The sequence below is a fragment of the Coloeus monedula genome (genome assembly GCF_965178545.1).
Source record: "Coloeus monedula genome assembly, chromosome: 28".
NCBI classification, from domain to species: Eukaryota; Metazoa; Chordata; class Aves; order Passeriformes; family Corvidae; genus Coloeus; species Coloeus monedula.
Genome location: NC_138808.1, coordinates 4,586,979 through 4,603,002, shown reverse-complemented (window position 1 = coordinate 4,603,002; position 16,024 = coordinate 4,586,979). Strand labels below are relative to the sequence as shown.

General features: G+C 51.5%; 1 protein-coding gene across 3 annotated transcripts in view; it reads left to right on the top strand.

Annotated features, from left to right (window-relative positions):
• GFPT1 (glutamine--fructose-6-phosphate transaminase 1) overlaps positions 1-15,448 on the top strand; it is a 34,078-nt gene extending 18,630 nt beyond the window's left edge. Inside the window, exons 9-20 of one of the 3 annotated variants that reach the window (XM_082298146.1) lie at positions 124-229; positions 1,205-1,368; positions 1,867-1,962; positions 2,256-2,353; positions 3,459-3,579; positions 4,547-4,704; positions 6,115-6,229; positions 6,375-6,389; positions 6,471-6,598; positions 7,429-7,596; positions 7,924-8,085; positions 14,962-15,448. In XM_082298146.1, the coding sequence (XP_082154272.1) occupies positions 124-229; positions 1,205-1,368; positions 1,867-1,962; positions 2,256-2,353; positions 3,459-3,579; positions 4,547-4,704; positions 6,115-6,229; positions 6,375-6,389; positions 6,471-6,598; positions 7,429-7,596; positions 7,924-8,085; positions 14,962-14,991 (1,361 nt within the window). In that variant the 3' untranslated portion in view covers positions 14,992-15,448. Of the gene's footprint in view, positions 1-123; positions 230-1,204; positions 1,369-1,866; positions 1,963-2,255; positions 2,354-3,458; positions 3,580-4,546; positions 4,705-6,114; positions 6,230-6,374; positions 6,390-6,470; positions 6,599-7,428; positions 7,597-7,923; positions 8,086-8,668; positions 11,948-14,961 lie in introns of those variants that run through there. The other 2 variants (XM_082298144.1, XM_082298145.1) reach the window with 2 other exon arrangements.
• Positions 15,449-16,024: the final 576 nt, after the last annotated feature.

Sequence of the window (16,024 nt, the reverse complement as noted above, 5' to 3'; positions counted from 1 at the left end):
ACAGTACAAGTTCCTTTGCTGTGACCACCTGCAGGCGTGAAAATAGTGCTTCATGTTGGTACCGTGCCTTGGGGCCTCTCTGGGTGTGGCACCTGGGCAGCCCCTGACCCTCCTGTCTCCTAGGGAAAGACAAGAAGGGGAGCTGCAGCCTGTCCCGAGTGGACAGCACCACCTGCCTCTTCCCCGTGGAGGAGAAAGCTGTGGAATATTACTTTGCTTCTGATGCCAGGTAGGGTTTTCCAGCATCTCTGGCGTGTGTAGCAATATCCTGTTTAAAGCTCTCTTGAACAAGAGATGGGGAGGCTGTGGGTTCTTGGTGAATAAAGTAAATTGTGTGCATGTGGCCATTACTTCACAAATGCCAAAACAGAGTTGCTGTTAAAGGAATGAACACTGACCTTGGAATAGGGTGTTACCCTGCTTCAGGCTCACCTGTTGGTAGGATTTCCCAGTGACAGGAAACCTGAGGGAGTACTGACCTAAATTAGCAGGACACATGCTAATTATGAGCAGAATTGTGTTGATTCTCCAGGGATCTCTGCACACATGCAATTCCTTCATCATCAAAGGTGGCATGTTGCAGTCCCAGAGGAGTGAGAGAGACTAACTTGGCAGCAGCTTTAGCAGAGTTTTTGGGATTCTCTGGTCCAAGAGAAATGAGTGCTTGCTCCAGGAATGTAAAAATACTGCTGTGGTTGATTTCTGCAGCTCTTTCCATCAGAGAATTGTGGAGACTCTTAGGACAGCCCGATGTGTTCTGGTTTTAGAGCTTCTCAGTGACACTCCAGGGAGTGCTGCTGAGCAGATCCCAGGTGCCTCCACAGGGGACAAAGCTGTCCCTGGTTTTACAGATGGGCAAAGTGACATACAGGGAGGGGCAGTGGCTTATCCCTGGAAAAACCAAGGAAGGAACAGGCTGTGTTTGAGCAGCCTGTGTGCCAGGGGAAATCCCTGCCCTCCTGACCTCATAGCTCCAGACAGATCCCATTGCTGCACACGCTGCTTTGTCTGAGCAGTTCAGAGCTTCTCCTTAAAGCAGGCACTGAAATTAATAATGAGCCGGGTGGAAAAAAATCCCGTTCCATTGGCAGGGTGGAAATGCCCTGTACAGGAGTGGCCCGATTTTAACAGGCGTGGGGTGTGCTAGGAAGGGCTGAGCCCTGAGCTCCCAGAGCAGGGGCTGATGTGCTCTGTGCCCCCGCAGTGCTGTCATCGAGCACACCAACCGCGTGATCTTCCTGGAGGATGACGACGTGGCGGCCGTGGTGGACGGGCGTCTGTCCATCCACCGCATCAAGCGCACGGCCGGCGACCACCCGGGCCGGGCCGTGCAGACCCTGCAGATGGAGCTGCAGCAGATCATGAAGGGTGAGAGCTGCTGGCTGGCAGCGGGGAGGGGCACGGCTGCTGTGGCACGGCGGGAGGGACTGGAGTCACCCGGTGCCATCCCTGCCCCGAGGGATGCCCGGCCCTCCAAGGGCAGAGGTCCCACAGCCTGGTCCAGTGCTGTGTCACCCTCATGGGCAAAAAAGTCCCCACGTGTAACGGGACTTTCCCTCTAGTTGCTGACACCTTACTGGGGAGAATTGTGGGGCTGAGGATTTTGCCTCCTGCTTGGAGCCATCTGGTTTTTCCAAGACTGATCCCTCACGAACTTGCCAGCCTGGATCTGCCCTTCACTGACACCTTCCAGAAACCTGAATCAAGCTCTCATCATGAGCTGATGTTTTGGCAGAAAAATAAGTATCAGTTTCATAATCTCTAGCTGGTAACTGGCCTGGTCCAAGCTTTTCCCTACATACACAGGAAAAATGGCAATTACCAGGAGGTAAAGTGTTCTAATTTGTTTTCTTTCTTTCTTCATAGGTAACTTCAGCTCATTTATGCAGAAGGAAATATTTGAACAGCCAGAATCTGTTGTTAATACGATGAGAGGAAGGGTCAACTTCGATGACTACACTGGTAATTGAGCTTGAGCCTCCCTCATTCCCAACAGCTCTGTATCTAGCAGTTACTCATGGTAGTCACAGGGGAGGAAGTGGGTGATGCAGTGGGAGATGGAAACCCTGCTGGTGTGAGATGAAGTGTGTGTCACAGAGTGCCTCCAGAATTCCATGTGCTGGTGGCAAGATCCCATTTTATGATGGTGTTTTGCTGAGTGGATGATGGAGATGGTAACACCCTGTTAGCATCAGTGATCTTGAGAATTTCTCCTACCTGGCCACCCTGATTTTCCTCTCCAATGTTGCTCACAGTGAACCTGGGTGGGCTGAAGGATCACATCAAGGAGATCCAGAGGTGTCGGCGTTTGATCCTCATTGCCTGTGGCACGAGTTACCACGCAGGAGTGGCTGTGAGTGCTGGGCTCTGGGACCTGGGCTGGCCTCAGTGCCAGAATCACAGGCTGGGGTGGGTTTCAGGGACCTTAAAGCCCATCCAGTGCCACCCCTGCCGTGGGCAGGGACACTTTTCACTGTCCCAGGCTGCTCCAAGCCCCGTCCAGCCTGGCCTTGGACACTGCCAGGAATCCAGGGGCAGCCACAGCTGCTCTGGGCACCCTGTGCCAGGGCCTGCCCACCCTCACAGGGAAGAATTTCCTCCTAATGATCAAGTTTAAGTCTACCCTTTTTCAGTTTAAACCCATTCTCCTTTGTCCTGCCACTCCAGGCTCTTGTCCCCAGTCCCTCTCCAGCTCTCCTGGAGCCCCTTTAGGCCCTGGAAGAGGCTCTGAGCTCTCCCCGGAGAGTGTGTGGAGTGTGCCAGGCAGATTAAGGATTGATTTCAGGTTAGGGATTGATTCTTAACCTTAATCAGGTTAAGAGTAAGCAGGTGCACACAGGTGAATGAAGGAGGACCCTTGTGAAAGCTGCAAATACCAGACTTCCAGCTAACAGCAACAGCAGAAGGAAATAAAAGCTGATGAACCTGAACTTAGGGAAGTGGTTCCTGTGACTTCCATGGCTGTGGAAGGCTTTGGAAAACAAAGGCTGCTCTGTTGTAAAAAGCAGCTGGCAGGGGAGGGATGATGCAGGAGCAGAATGCAGCAAGGCAGGGGCTGCCAGGAGCCAGGTGGGATTTTTGGTTGGCCTGGATGTAGGTGGTGGTTTCTGAGGTCTTCAAGCTGCAGTCTGATACACACTCAGGACACCCAGTATTGCATAATCTGTATGGAGGGTTACATAATTGTGAGCCTTCCTTAAGAGAATTCTCCGTTTGAGGGAGGGGTTGGCCTCACAGGCTGGTGGTGGTGCCAAAGCAAGGTCGCTTCTCACAGGGGTTGTTGGTGACTTGAGTGTGGGCACTACTGAGTAATTAAAGTATAATCCAGCACTGATTTTCACGTGGGACTTTAACAGTAATATTTTCCAGTGTGTGGCAGCTAGAAAGCTTTTTTTGTGCAAACACTTGGTTTTATAAACATGATGTAATACCTGACTTCCTGCCCCTCCTTGTGCCAGACCCGCCAGGTGCTGGAAGAGCTGACGGAGTTACCTGTCATGGTGGAGCTGGCCAGCGACTTCCTGGACAGGAACACCCCCGTGTTCAGGGACGACGTCTGCTTCTTCCTCAGCCAGTCAGGTATGGGCTCCCTTCCCCAGCCTCGCTCCCTCCTGCCCAGAATGGAGGGAGAAGGCAGCAGGGCCAGGTCTGGTGCCTGTCTGCAGGATTGTGTGTGGTGATGGGAGGGAGGACGCTCAGATTCCAGGGCTGGGAGGTTCTGCTCCCTCCAGCTGCAGCTGCTGCAGGGCTCCTGTGGCTGACAGGTGGAACAGGAGTTTTGTTTCCTTTCTCTGCACCAGTCAACAGACTGGAAGTGCTGCTGAGCTCGGGGTGAAGGCAGCTCCACAGCTCCTTTGGAATAGTTTTAGTTCTCTAGTTAAAGCACCACCATATGGTGGATTGGAGCCACAGAAGAAAGGAAACTCTTAGACATGAATATCAGAAAATCCAACTAACTTGGAATGGAGTAGGAGATAAAAGGCACACCGAGGCATAAAAGAATTTATATGAAGTACTTCATATTTTCAAGGACAACTGCGATACAAAACGTTTTTTTTCCCTTAGTTGCATTTACCATTTCAGGTTTTCATGACTGATCTTCAGCTGCGACACTAAAACCAGTCATTACTTTATCTCCACAGGTTAAAATACCCTTTTGGGAGCAATTTTTTTCTCCTCTGTAGCAATTTCTTTCTTCTCAGTACCAAATGTCTCAGAATATCCTCTCTATGGGGGGCTGATGGTCAGGTTCTCCCTGGGCTTTTTGAAGACACATTTTTTTTAAACCATAGCAGAACACTTGGCTTTTCCTTACACCAAATGCTGCGGATAGGTTTTGTGTTTTCTGGGTGTCACTGCCCTGTGTTCAGGGTTCAGACACAGCGTGCTGGGGCTGAAGTGGCTGCTGCCACCTCCTTAGCTTGCAGGGAGCACAAACCTCTGGGGCTGCGTTTGGGGACTTGGTGCATTTCCCACCTGCAGTGGCAGCAGAGCAGCAGCACTGAGCCCCCATCCCTGTGCTTCCCTGTGCTTCCCTGTGTTCCAGGGGAGACAGCAGACACCCTGATGTGCCTTCGGTACTGCAAGGAGAGGGGAGCCCTGACCGTGGGCATCACCAACACCGTGGGCAGCTCCATCTCCCGCGAGACCGACTGCGGGGTGCACATCAACGCGGGCCCCGAGATCGGCGTGGCCAGCACCAAGGTGGGGCACAACCCACACCCCTCCCTGATTTTATTTGGTGTTCCTGCCACCAGAACCCCTCCTGGAAGGGCTTGGCCCCGTTAAATGCTTCCTGTTCCCTCTGTACCTGTTGCTGCTGATGGTTGTGCAGTTACAGACCAGCAGCACCCTGTGTGTTCTCTGTCCTGGAGCTTGCAAAGGGCTTTTTTTTGGTCCCTTTTTAAAATGAAATAATATAAGGAAACTGCATTAAACATTGAAAACAAATGGGTCTCAGAGGGAATGATTCCTTAAGAGGTCAGAATTCCCTTTGCCATTGTTTGTCTCGAGGTGCAGATTCAGTTTAAACTAAGGTCAGAGATGAAAAAGGAAATTAATAGACAAGATAATGGAAACTTTGTCTGCATCTAACTCCCTCACTGGCTCTGCTTTACCAAAGAAAATGGGATATTAGAACTATACTTTTAACAAATGGGAGAATGGTCTTTTACAGAAAGCTACTATTTGTGTCCAGATAACAGGATTATTCTGGCTATGTGTGATACAGTATGAAATAACTTACTTTGCTGCATTTCATTTTGATGAAGTGCTTGTGCATGGTGAAATCTGCTTTGGTTTAGTTATATTTAGAGGCGAGATGATGTCAATCTGTTACATAAATTCAGCCAAAAACCACATTTGAGTTTAATAGTTCATTGGGGAATTTGATCATGGAAAATTCATGAGTCTCTTACAAGAAACTCTTGAACGAGCTGTTTGTCCCTGTTGTTTTCACATGGCCAACAGTTACAGTTTGGAGATAAATGGCATTTTTTCTCTGATGCTGTGGGGAGTTACCAAAGTTGTGCATGTATGAAATAGGGTCTTGAAAAGTTTCTGCCCTCAGGTTGCCCAGAACTTCCTTTTGGGAATATTCTAAACAGCCCAGGCATGTTAATGTGGCTGCTGGGTGCTCTTGCAGACAGTGGAGCCTTACTCAGGGGAGAGGTTCAGGAGAGTCTGTTCTTAGAGAAGGGAGGTGGGAAATCACAGCTGCCTTTGTGTTCCTTGAGTGTGGTCCAAAAAGATCTCGGCTGGTTGTCGTGGGCTTCCAACAAACATCTCCAGTCAGCGGCCTGCTCTTGTCCAGTGTTCTCAGGAGTCACTTGCAGTAAAGGAGGACACGGGTACGGTCACAAAATAGGGTTTAGTAGTCACCAGGGAATCTTAGAATATAAAGTCTTGGTTGTTGTGTCTGAATCTTCTGGAGTATGAGGAGATCATCGTGTGCCTCTGTTGAGATCTGCTCAGGTGAGATTTGCCTTGTGAACTCACGTTTGTTTTTGCTGCTGACTTGGAATAAAAGCTGCCACTTGGTCTGAGGATTTCACCTGCTGGGTGACAATCACCTGGCTGGTGCAGCAGTGACGTTTCTCTCGTGCCCCACCCCAGGCCTACACCAGCCAGTTCGTGTCCCTGGTGATGTTTGCCCTGATGATGTGCGATGACAGGATCTCCATGCAGGAGCGGCGCAAGGAGATCATGCGGGGGCTGAAGGGGCTGCCAGGTAGGACCCCGGGCAGAGCTGGACCCCGCAGAGAGGGGCTGGGGGGATCGGGAGGGCAGCAGGGCTGTCACAATTCCTTGTTCTCTCTGGTGTCTCCAGGCCACCAAACTGGACCAGTAAAACTCTGAGCCCGGGGATTTTACAGGTCACTGCTGGCTGTGTGAGTGAAGGGTGAGTGGGGTGTGTAGTGTGAGGCACACACATGAGCACACTCAGTCTGGACTCTTCCCCTTCCCTCTAGACTTGATTAAAGAAGTGCTGAGCATGGATGATGAGATCCAGAAGCTGGCCACAGAGCTGTACCATCAGAAGTCTGTCCTCATCATGGGACGTGGCTACCACTACGCCACGTGTCTGGAGGGAGCCTTGGTGAGATTTCTTTATTTAAAGCTGGCTCAAACACAGCCACAGACTTCAGACCTCTGCACAGGGAGCAACATCTGGCTGCAAGTGCAGTTGTAAATGCAGCCATGGCTCTGCTGTGTTGGCCAACACTGGGTTAAATGGAGGGCCCTGGCACAGGGTGCCCAGAGCAGCTGTGGCTGCCCCTGGATCCCTGGCAGTGTCCCAGGCCAGGCTGGACACTGGGGCTGGGAGCAGCCTGGGACAGTGGGAGGTGTCCCTGCCCATGGCAGGGGTGGCACTGGATGGGCTTTGAGGTCCCTCCAACCCAAACCGTGCCATGATTACAAGTAACTAAAAGTCACTGTGACATTGCTGAGGCTGCTGCTGGAAGATTCCCATGTCACAGGCTACACTGGGTTGGAAGGGTATGTTTTCCATGTTCACGCTGGGAATGCTTTACTGCACAAACTGGGCACCCCAATAAATTGAAAACTGAGCGTGTACTTTCCAAACCCATACACTGCAGCTTCTACATTTGAGGAGATTCCTGTTGTCAGTGCTGTCCCCACTGCCAAGCAGTCGTGTCCTCTTTGCCCAGTCAGGCTGGGAGGATGGCTGTGGTGGCTGATGGCAAGTCATAAGGGCTGTGGTGCTTTGGTGGTACAGCTGGAAGTGTTGGTGGCCTGAACAGCCCAGCCCAGGGGCACTGCTCGGATCTGGGTTTTTTGGCCTGACTTGCTTGGATCTGAGGAGAGCCAGAACTGAGTTTCACAAAGTGCAAGAATTCACAGAGATGATTAAAAAAAATAAAGTAGCATGTTGCTCAAAGTTTTATGAATTTTTTCCCCCTGTAGAAAATAAAAGAAATCACCTACATGCACTCGGAAGGGATCCTGGCCGGGGAGCTGAAGCACGGCCCGCTGGCCCTGGTGGACAAGCTCATGCCTGTGATCATGATCATCATGAGAGACCACACCTATGCCAAGTGCCAGAACGCTCTCCAGCAGGTCATTGCACGGCAGGTAAGGGCCTGGTAAGGTCTGCAGTGCATCAGAAGTGATGCTTTTAATAGAAGAGCAGTTCACAGACACCCAGACTGTTCACTTCGGTGTCATTGCCCACATGTGAGTTCAGTAAGTACTGTGGGCATTTCAAGAGCAAGTTTTGCAACAACTGCAGAAGCCTGGCATGGTCTGCTTAACCCTTAAATACCCCACAGGGCTGCCCAGGGGATGTGATGCTGTTTGGTTCTAAATTGAGTAATAAATTTTGCCACTGACACTCTGCAGAGAAGTGAGGAAAGAACCTTCCAGAGACCTGCTTTCCTTCAGCATTCCCCTCTGTTGCAGGGACGACCTGTGGTGATTTGTGACAAGGAGGACATCGAGACCATTAAGAACAACAAAAGAACAATCAAAGTTCCCCACTCAGTGGACTGTCTGCAGGGGATCCTGAGTGTGATCCCTCTCCAGCTGCTGGCGTTCCACCTCGCCGTGCTCAGGGGCTATGATGTGAGTACAGCACTGCTTCCTCCTGCACTCTGTGTGCTGCCATGTGCTGGGCGATGCTGCAGGGCTCGGGGGGTGTCTGTGTGACTGCTCGAGCTGCTGGAATGCCCAGGTCCAAGGACTGTCCTGGCCAGTACAGAACTGGGAGGAGGCCCAGTACACGCGGCCGAGTCTGGTGCAGCTGAGCTGGGACGTGTGTCTGGTGTGGTAGGAGCTCACAGGTTCTGGAGGGCTGGCAGGGAGCTCAGAGGAAGGCAACAACCCTCACAAGGGTGCTTGGCAAACAGTTCGGTGTTAGGTATTTGATCTTAATACAGACACTGGCCTCTACCTGTTATCAGTGACCTCTTATCATTTGAGCACTGGAACTACGTGGACTAAAGGGACTCCCTCCTTAGTTTTGAGAGGAGTTGTAACAATTAAGGTTGTGGACTTTTTTCTGCACTGATTATCCTAAATTAACATGAGAATATGTTGAATTGTTTTCAGTTGAAACACAGAACAGACATTCCACACGTTACAAAGTTATACACAAACAAACAGTGTGTACATACTCACAAGCCTGTTCTTTCTCCTCCCTCTGCAGGTTGATTTTCCAAGAAATCTGGCCAAGTCCGTAACTGTAGAGTGAAAGATCATCTGAATCATAGGGGCAAAGGGGAATTAAATGAAAGACTTTTTTTGGTACCAAAATAACTTGATTTTAAAGCCCCCTAGGTAAATCTTATTTTGCTAAATCATTGTTTGTGTGTAAGATCACCATAATTCCATTACATTAGTGATTGTCCAATTGATTCCACATGCTATGTCAATAGCTCTGGGTTTTTTTGAACAACAGACTTCCATGAAAGATGTTAAATGGTTTTCCTTAAAGATTGCTGAGTCTTCTAGGTAAGGGGCCCTCCATTTTACTTTGAGCTGATGTCATTGTCTCTTACCCCATGTGGCTCATTCCAGTCATTGATGAGAAACCACTGAAGGAATTAATCAGTCAGCTGTCATGCTCTCAGGCAGTGAAGCAGGACACCAGAATACACACCTGGAACAAGAGCTGGTACTGGTCATGCTTGTGCAGATATTCTACCAGTGAAGGAGACTGCAGACAAGCCTTTGGGTAAATTCCTGCCTCAGCTACACGAGGGAATTCAGCTGAGCTGTCACAGCCTCCTCGCTCCTGGGCACGTGGTGAATGTGCCAAGGAGAGAACGCTGCTCCAGAAGGATTTTATCTATGCCAAAAACATAGCAAGTGACAATCTCGTAGCCATGGTGGCCACGGCATGGTGTGACCCCAGTGTGGCCAGTGGGACCCGCCCTAGCTGGGACTGGGAGCACTGGCTGGCCAGTGGGGGTGAGGGCAGAGAGGAGTGACCAGTGCTTGCCCTGAGCTGGTGGCTGTTGCTGCTGATGGTTGGTTGGGGTTTTTTAAAACAAGTGCTGAGGGTTTTCTCCCCAAACTAAGGGGCACTGGGGCATTGTAACACACCTGAGTGTCCCAGCTCTGTGAACACACCTGAGTGTCCCAGCTCTGTGCAGGGCTTTTTGCTGCAGGTCACTCTCTGGTCTGGGTGTGTTTCTGCCTTGTGTCTCCCCAGCAGAGAGGGCTCTAAAGCTCCTTCCTGAAGCTTGTTTAGCCAAAGTCCCCTGATGACAGCGAGGGCTCAGGTTTATTTAGCAGCAGTTCTTGTGTGACTTGTGTCAAATTAAGCTGATTTCAAATTGAAGGGGATAAAAAGGCTCCATAAACATGACACAAATAAATACCTTGGTAATATTTCTATAACAAGCTTGAAGAGAATCAGAAATGACACAGAAAATATACCTTCAGGACTCAAAACTTTTCTGAGGAAAAGTTGGCTTTTTCCGAGTCATCAAAGGGCAGTTATTATGTATTTCCTAATGCAAAAAGGTGAATTTCCTCCCACCTTGCTGGGTTTTGAATTAACCTTACACAGGCATCGTAAAAACATGCTACCAGGTATAAAGTGGTGCTGGTGAATATTCCAGGTCATTTACTGCCCTGAAAAATGGCTTTAGCAGATGCAGTGCCTGGGGACTGCCCAGCACCCTGCAAACCCTGGTTCCCCTGGCACAGGGGGCCAGTGCTGCACAGCCACGACCCAGGCTGGTCCATGGCTGCTCCGAGCAAGGCATTCCCAAAGACTCTGCAGCAATTCTGCAATGTATAAACCCACAGGGACTATTTCACTGCAGTTCAGTGTCAGCTCAAGGCTCAGTTTCATTATGAGAATGAAATGCTGCGTGCCTGGAAACAGCTTCTCAAAGCCAGTGTATGTGTTTATTATCATATTCAGATTATTAATTTATGAACACATTGTGCTGCCAGTGTCTGTTTAAGAACAAAGTAGTAAATGCTGCATTTTAGTTCAGCAAATGCTGTGTGTGTGAGGCACTGCCCTGTGGCAGCTGTGCCTCTGCCTAAACATGACCAGGAGCCCTCCCTGCTTCACTGGAGGATGATAATTGTCCTTAAGGAAAAAACAAGGCACGTTCAGTGCTAACAGGTGGAAGACAGGTCCTCCTCTTCCTCCTCCTGCTCCTCCTCCTCTTCCTCTTCCCTCCAGCTTGCTTAAGAGAAACTGTGCAGGGCTGGATCCAGGCCGGGCTCCCCCTGGATCCTCCTGGCACAGGGATGTGCAGTGTCCCCATCCTTTGTTCTGAAACAGCCCCACAAGGGAATTATTTTGGAACCGATGCCCTTTTTCCCCGCCTGCAGCCAGCATTGCTTTTACCCTGCCTTGCACAGAGGGCTGCCTGTGGGCAGGGGGGGCAGACACCCCTGTGAACACAAGCTGCTGCTCAGCAGAAGTTTGTTAGTGCAGGCTGTTAGACATTTGTGAAAGTTGTGTACAAAGAGGACCAAAGAACAGGAGTCTGAGTCAGAAATGTCCGCTGTGACACGGCCGTGTCGGTGGAGCTGCAGAGCTCGTGCTGAGCTCTCTGGGTTTGTGCTGTGCCAGACAAATCCTTGTTCCGTGTAGCTGGGGGTACTGATGGGTCAGGGGAACAGGTAGTGCCCACCCCCACCTCTGCCAGCAAACTGCCTGGAGTGTCAAACTCTTGTCTGCCAAATCTGAGGGCTCGGAGCTGTTGCAGTGAGGCTGATGGATGTTGTAGGCTCGGTCTCAAAGGATGCTCTGGAGCACACCTGTGTGAAGAATTTCTCTGCTGAGCGTAGCAGGGAACCTGTTAAAGCATCTCGTTGTTGTTGTTGCCATGCAGTGTGAAGTGAGAATGTACAAAGGACTCTTTTTAGCTTTCCTTACCTCATTTTGTCCACGTGTTGCATTTCGATGAACAGATGATGTTTCTCTTTTCCGTAGAAAACTTTTAGGATGTCTCGTGGTATTTATTAACAGCCAGTCTTCTGCTCTCCCAAATGAATGTTTTGCTTACTGAGCCAGTAAAATTCTCTCCTTCCTCACTGAGATGTTGAAAAATTCAGTAGCCCTGTCTCTAAAATTGAGCCACAGGTAAATACAGAGAAAGGCTTTTGCCATCTGGAATAGCAGCTCCTATTTCTGCCTGCTTTGGTCACAGTTTATTTTGGTATAAATAACTCTGTTCCTCACCTGCAGAGACTCAAGGGAAGCCCTGAGGTCTTGGGGGGTTTTAATTTCCAAAGACCAGAGAGCTCCCAGCTCAGCATATGTTTCTGCCCAGTAGTTCTCAGACAGATTTCACACTGCTGGGAAGATTCCACACACACACAAATTGAGCTGCACATGGAATATGCTGTAGCCAGAAAGGTTTTTTTCCCCCAGCCCTGCTGCAGAAGGGCTGTGGACAGTTTTTTCCCAGATTTGTCACAGTCAGCACTGTCTGTGCACATTCTCACCAAGAGCCCCCAGCAGTGCCTGGGTGGCTGGCCCTGGGCAGGGCCGTCTGCTGTGGCCCTTCTGTCCCAAAAGCTGCCTGGACTCCCTGTGTTGGGTCAGGCTCAGCCCCCTGTGCTGAGAGAGCCAAAAGCTTCACCCAGAGCCTTTCCCAGCCACCTGGGATGGAGCTCGTGGGCCTCATGCAAAACCTCAGTGTGGAGCCTTAAGCCCAGCCCAGGCACGGGGGGCTGGTTGAGCTGCAGAGTGAAGCATCCAAAGGCACAAGTCAAACCCACACCAGTGCAGAATTGGGCCTTTCCCCTTCCTGGCTGTCCCTAGGAGTCCTTGATGCCACAAGCAGGTGCCTGGTGGCCGTGTTGGATGGAGGGAGGGACTAAAATTAAGTGGCTTCAGTGGCACATCGGTGTTTAGCTGTGGCTAATTTTGGATCCTACCTGAATGTACCAAACTTGCCTCAAAGCATGGAGTCCCTCCTCTTCATCAGAAACAGGAAGAAGAAGAAACAGAAGTATTTGGGTTGAAAAAAAAACAAAACTATTTGCCTTCAATTCAGTTTCTGTAAATAGACATTTGAGTGGCAAACCCACATTTCCTCCCTTGTAGATTCTCTGCCTCTGCTGTACATATCCAGCTGGCTTGGGTTGTGGGGACCAGACTGTACCGTGTTTCCTGTCGTGTGCTGTATGCAGAAGATGTCTTACTTTTGTCTGTAGTGTTTTATAATTTGGGTTTTGTCTCTTTGCTTACTTTTTTTGTATCTCACCCTTTGAATAAAATCAAGTGCCCTACATGAAACAAACGGAATTACTGGTCTTCAGTTAAATCCATTAAGAACAGGTGTAGCCCCTGTGGAAGTTAAGGGCTGGATGTACAAAGCGGAAAACCTCGGGGCTTAACTTGCCCCTCTCCTGACCAGCCAGGCTCTTTTCAGGTCAGAGATTCAGCCTGTATTTCATTTTTTGCATTTCACCTGCCCTCTCCTAACCGATTTTTTCCACTCTGTGGAAAGCCTATCAAATCCCCCTAAGGCAGAACAGTTCCTGCAACCTTCTGTTCCTTAATTCTTATTTAATGACCCCTTTTCTATCACTGAGAAGGTTGCAGTCAGCACAGCCCATACCTGCCCCGTGCTCGGTGAGCGTTTCTCACATTCCACAACTGCTGAAAATTCGTGGCTTCTTTTCCCAGGAAGAGCCCTGCGTGGGTAAGGCTGAGCTGGGACCGTGGGGGTCACGTCAGACCAACGCTGGGGGCTCAGGGCTTGGTCAGGGCTCAAACACACCTGGGTGGCTTTGTAAGGGAATCCCACGGTGACAAAACGCTGAAACCCCCCCCCCTCCAGCTGGGCCATTCAGGGATTGGTTTCCTCAGGGCCCTTTGCTTCTCCAGGGGCGCAGCATCAAACTCCAGCGTTGACTTTCTTAGACAAAGGGAGCAGCTCAGGCTTCTCCTGTCAAAGACCTTTCCTGTACAAGAAGCAGCCCTGAAAGGCTGGGGGGGCTGGGCCGAACTCAGGGCCTGCACAGGGGGACACAAACCCCACGAGGTACCTGAAGCTGGCTGTGTAACCAGAGCCACCCTCCAGTACAGGGGGTGGGTGGGAAAAGCCAGCTGCAGCCACCAAACCTCTCCAGCATGAGCCCAGCACAGACAGAATGGCCCCTGTGGCCACTGGCCACTCGGGGGCCACTCGGGGCCATGGCAGGGACTCTCATCCCTGCTGGCATTCCTTGCAGCAGCTCCTTTCCCCAGGCTTTGCCCAGCCCAGCCCTGGAACTGCTGACAAGGAAAATTCTGCCCGGACAGCCCCAGCTGGCCCTGCCTGAGGAGAGCCCAGGCACACGGGCCCCACACCAGGGCAGGATGGTCACTCTCAGAGGTGACCTCCAGCCTCCCTGGTGACACAACACCGAGCCTGAGCCTCCGGCCCTCACCTGCTGGAGTTTAGGGGGGATTTCAGACCTGCACAAAGCTGGGCATGACGCACGCAGGAAACTCCCACTGAACCACACCATGAGGAGAGACAGGTTTCTGAGACCCAGTGAAGGTGTGTGCCAGCCCTTGCTGACAGAGGATGGCAGTTCTCATCCTCCCCCTCTCCACCTGAGCCTGGCACAGCCACGTCCCCTCCCTCGGGCCCTCAGGAAGGCTCAGACAGAGCCTGAAGTGTTGGATGAATCCAGTGCCTCTGTGGATGAATGAAGTGGCTTGAGGATGTCTCTGCAGGACCCCAGCCAAGCCAGACAGGGGCTGAGGGGGTCCAGAGGCACCTGCATGCAGTGGAGCAGCTGGATTAGGGAGGAATTTTTGCTGTATGGACACAGGAGCTGGGACAGGGATCAGCAGGGGCTGAAGTCATCTGCTTCTCATTCTGCTCCAGGTGCTGCCAGCCAGGAACAAGGGTTGATCACAACCCCAAGGTTTGTCCCAGGCTTTGCTGGCTCAGCTGAAAGGGGCAGGAATGGGCTCAGGAAGCACCTGCAGGCTGGGTCTCACCTGGGTGAAGCCCAGCACAGTGAAAGGGGAAGGAGGCAGACATTTGGGGGCAATCATCTCTCCCAGAGAAAGACATCTGACCTTTCCCCTGCTGGAAAGGCCACTGCTCAGCCACCAGATGCCACTTTGTGCAGTGCAAGGTGCCACTGAGGGCACAGCTCCTGCTGAGCAGGAGAGACAAAGCAAGAGCTCAAACCTGCTCCTAAATCCTTTGCACTTTGGAATCTGCCCCATCTCCCCAAGGAGCGCTCTGGATGTCACACCCCTCCCGTTTGTGTTACCACGTGTCTAAGGCCCCTCAAATCCAGGGGTTTTCATTCCCCACACCGCAGTGGTGCTGGATCGATGCCACGAGCAGCCAAAGACCCCGTCCCAGGGCTGTTGTTTTTATGGCTGCCTGCCCCTGTTGCAGGGGGATCATTCCCTGTCCCAGGGCTGTTGTTTTCATGGCTCCTGCACCTGTTGCAGGGGGATCATTCCCTGTCCCAGGGCTGTTGTTTTTATGGCTCCTGTCCCTTTTGCAGGTCGATCGCATCGCTGCCTCCAGAGACTGAGCACCAGCATTGCCCCCGGAGCTGCTGCAGCGCCCGAGGGCCTCGAGGAGCAGGAGCCAGGGGTGAGCGGGGACAGCCAGAGAGCGCCCTGGGGTGACACCGTCCCTGGGGTGACACCGTCCCTCATATGACACCAGACCTGTGGTGACACTGGCCCTGGGGTGACACCATCCCAAGGGTGACACCAGCCCAAAGGTGACATTGGCACAGAGGTGATGCCATCCCAAGGGTGGCACTATGCCAAGGATGATGCCATCCCAAGGGTGACACCAGCCCTGGTCCCACCGAGGCTCCAGTCTTGGTCCCCTCTGCTCCACAGCCCAGCCCAGCACCCTGAGTGTGAGTAGCACTGAACAAAGCCCGGAGCCACCCCTGGGTGGGTGACACAGAGGTTGCTCTGCTCACTGCTTGTGTTTTGCACTGAAGTTCTTGTCTTGTTTGTAGGTTTTAAACAATAAAAAGCTCCAAAGATTGTCTTGATTTTTAGAGCAAATGCCAAAAGCGGAGTGCTCTGCTTTAGAAATGCCAGTTTGTCTGTTCTTGGATGGTTCCTTCCCTTCTTGGCTTCTGCAGCCCAGGAAACAAAGCCAAATTCACAGCTCCTCCCTGCTCCCCCTTCTTTCCCTGTTCAGTGACAGTTCTGAGGGCTTTGACTCAGATTTCCCCCCTTGTGTCTCCTTCAGACAAAGCTTGAGGGCTGGGCCTTCAGTCCTGGTGGTGGCTTTGCCACAAGAACCTGGCTGGACAGTCCTGCACTTTGCTCAACACACCAGACCCATGGGGACAAGGACAGTTCGTCAAAAATACCCCAACCCAACCCCAAAACCCGCTGAGGTGTCCAGAGCGAGCTGCTGGGAGTAGAGAAAACCCAGCACCTCCCACAGGACTAGCTCAGGAAACTCCAAGCCCACGAGGGAGGCAGAGGAGCAGAGGTTTGGTGTCCACGGGGAGCCCAGCGGGAATCAGCTCCTCTGACGGGGGTGCATTTAAAAATTAATACAGTGCAAAAATGTTCCAGGCTGCACCAGCCCCA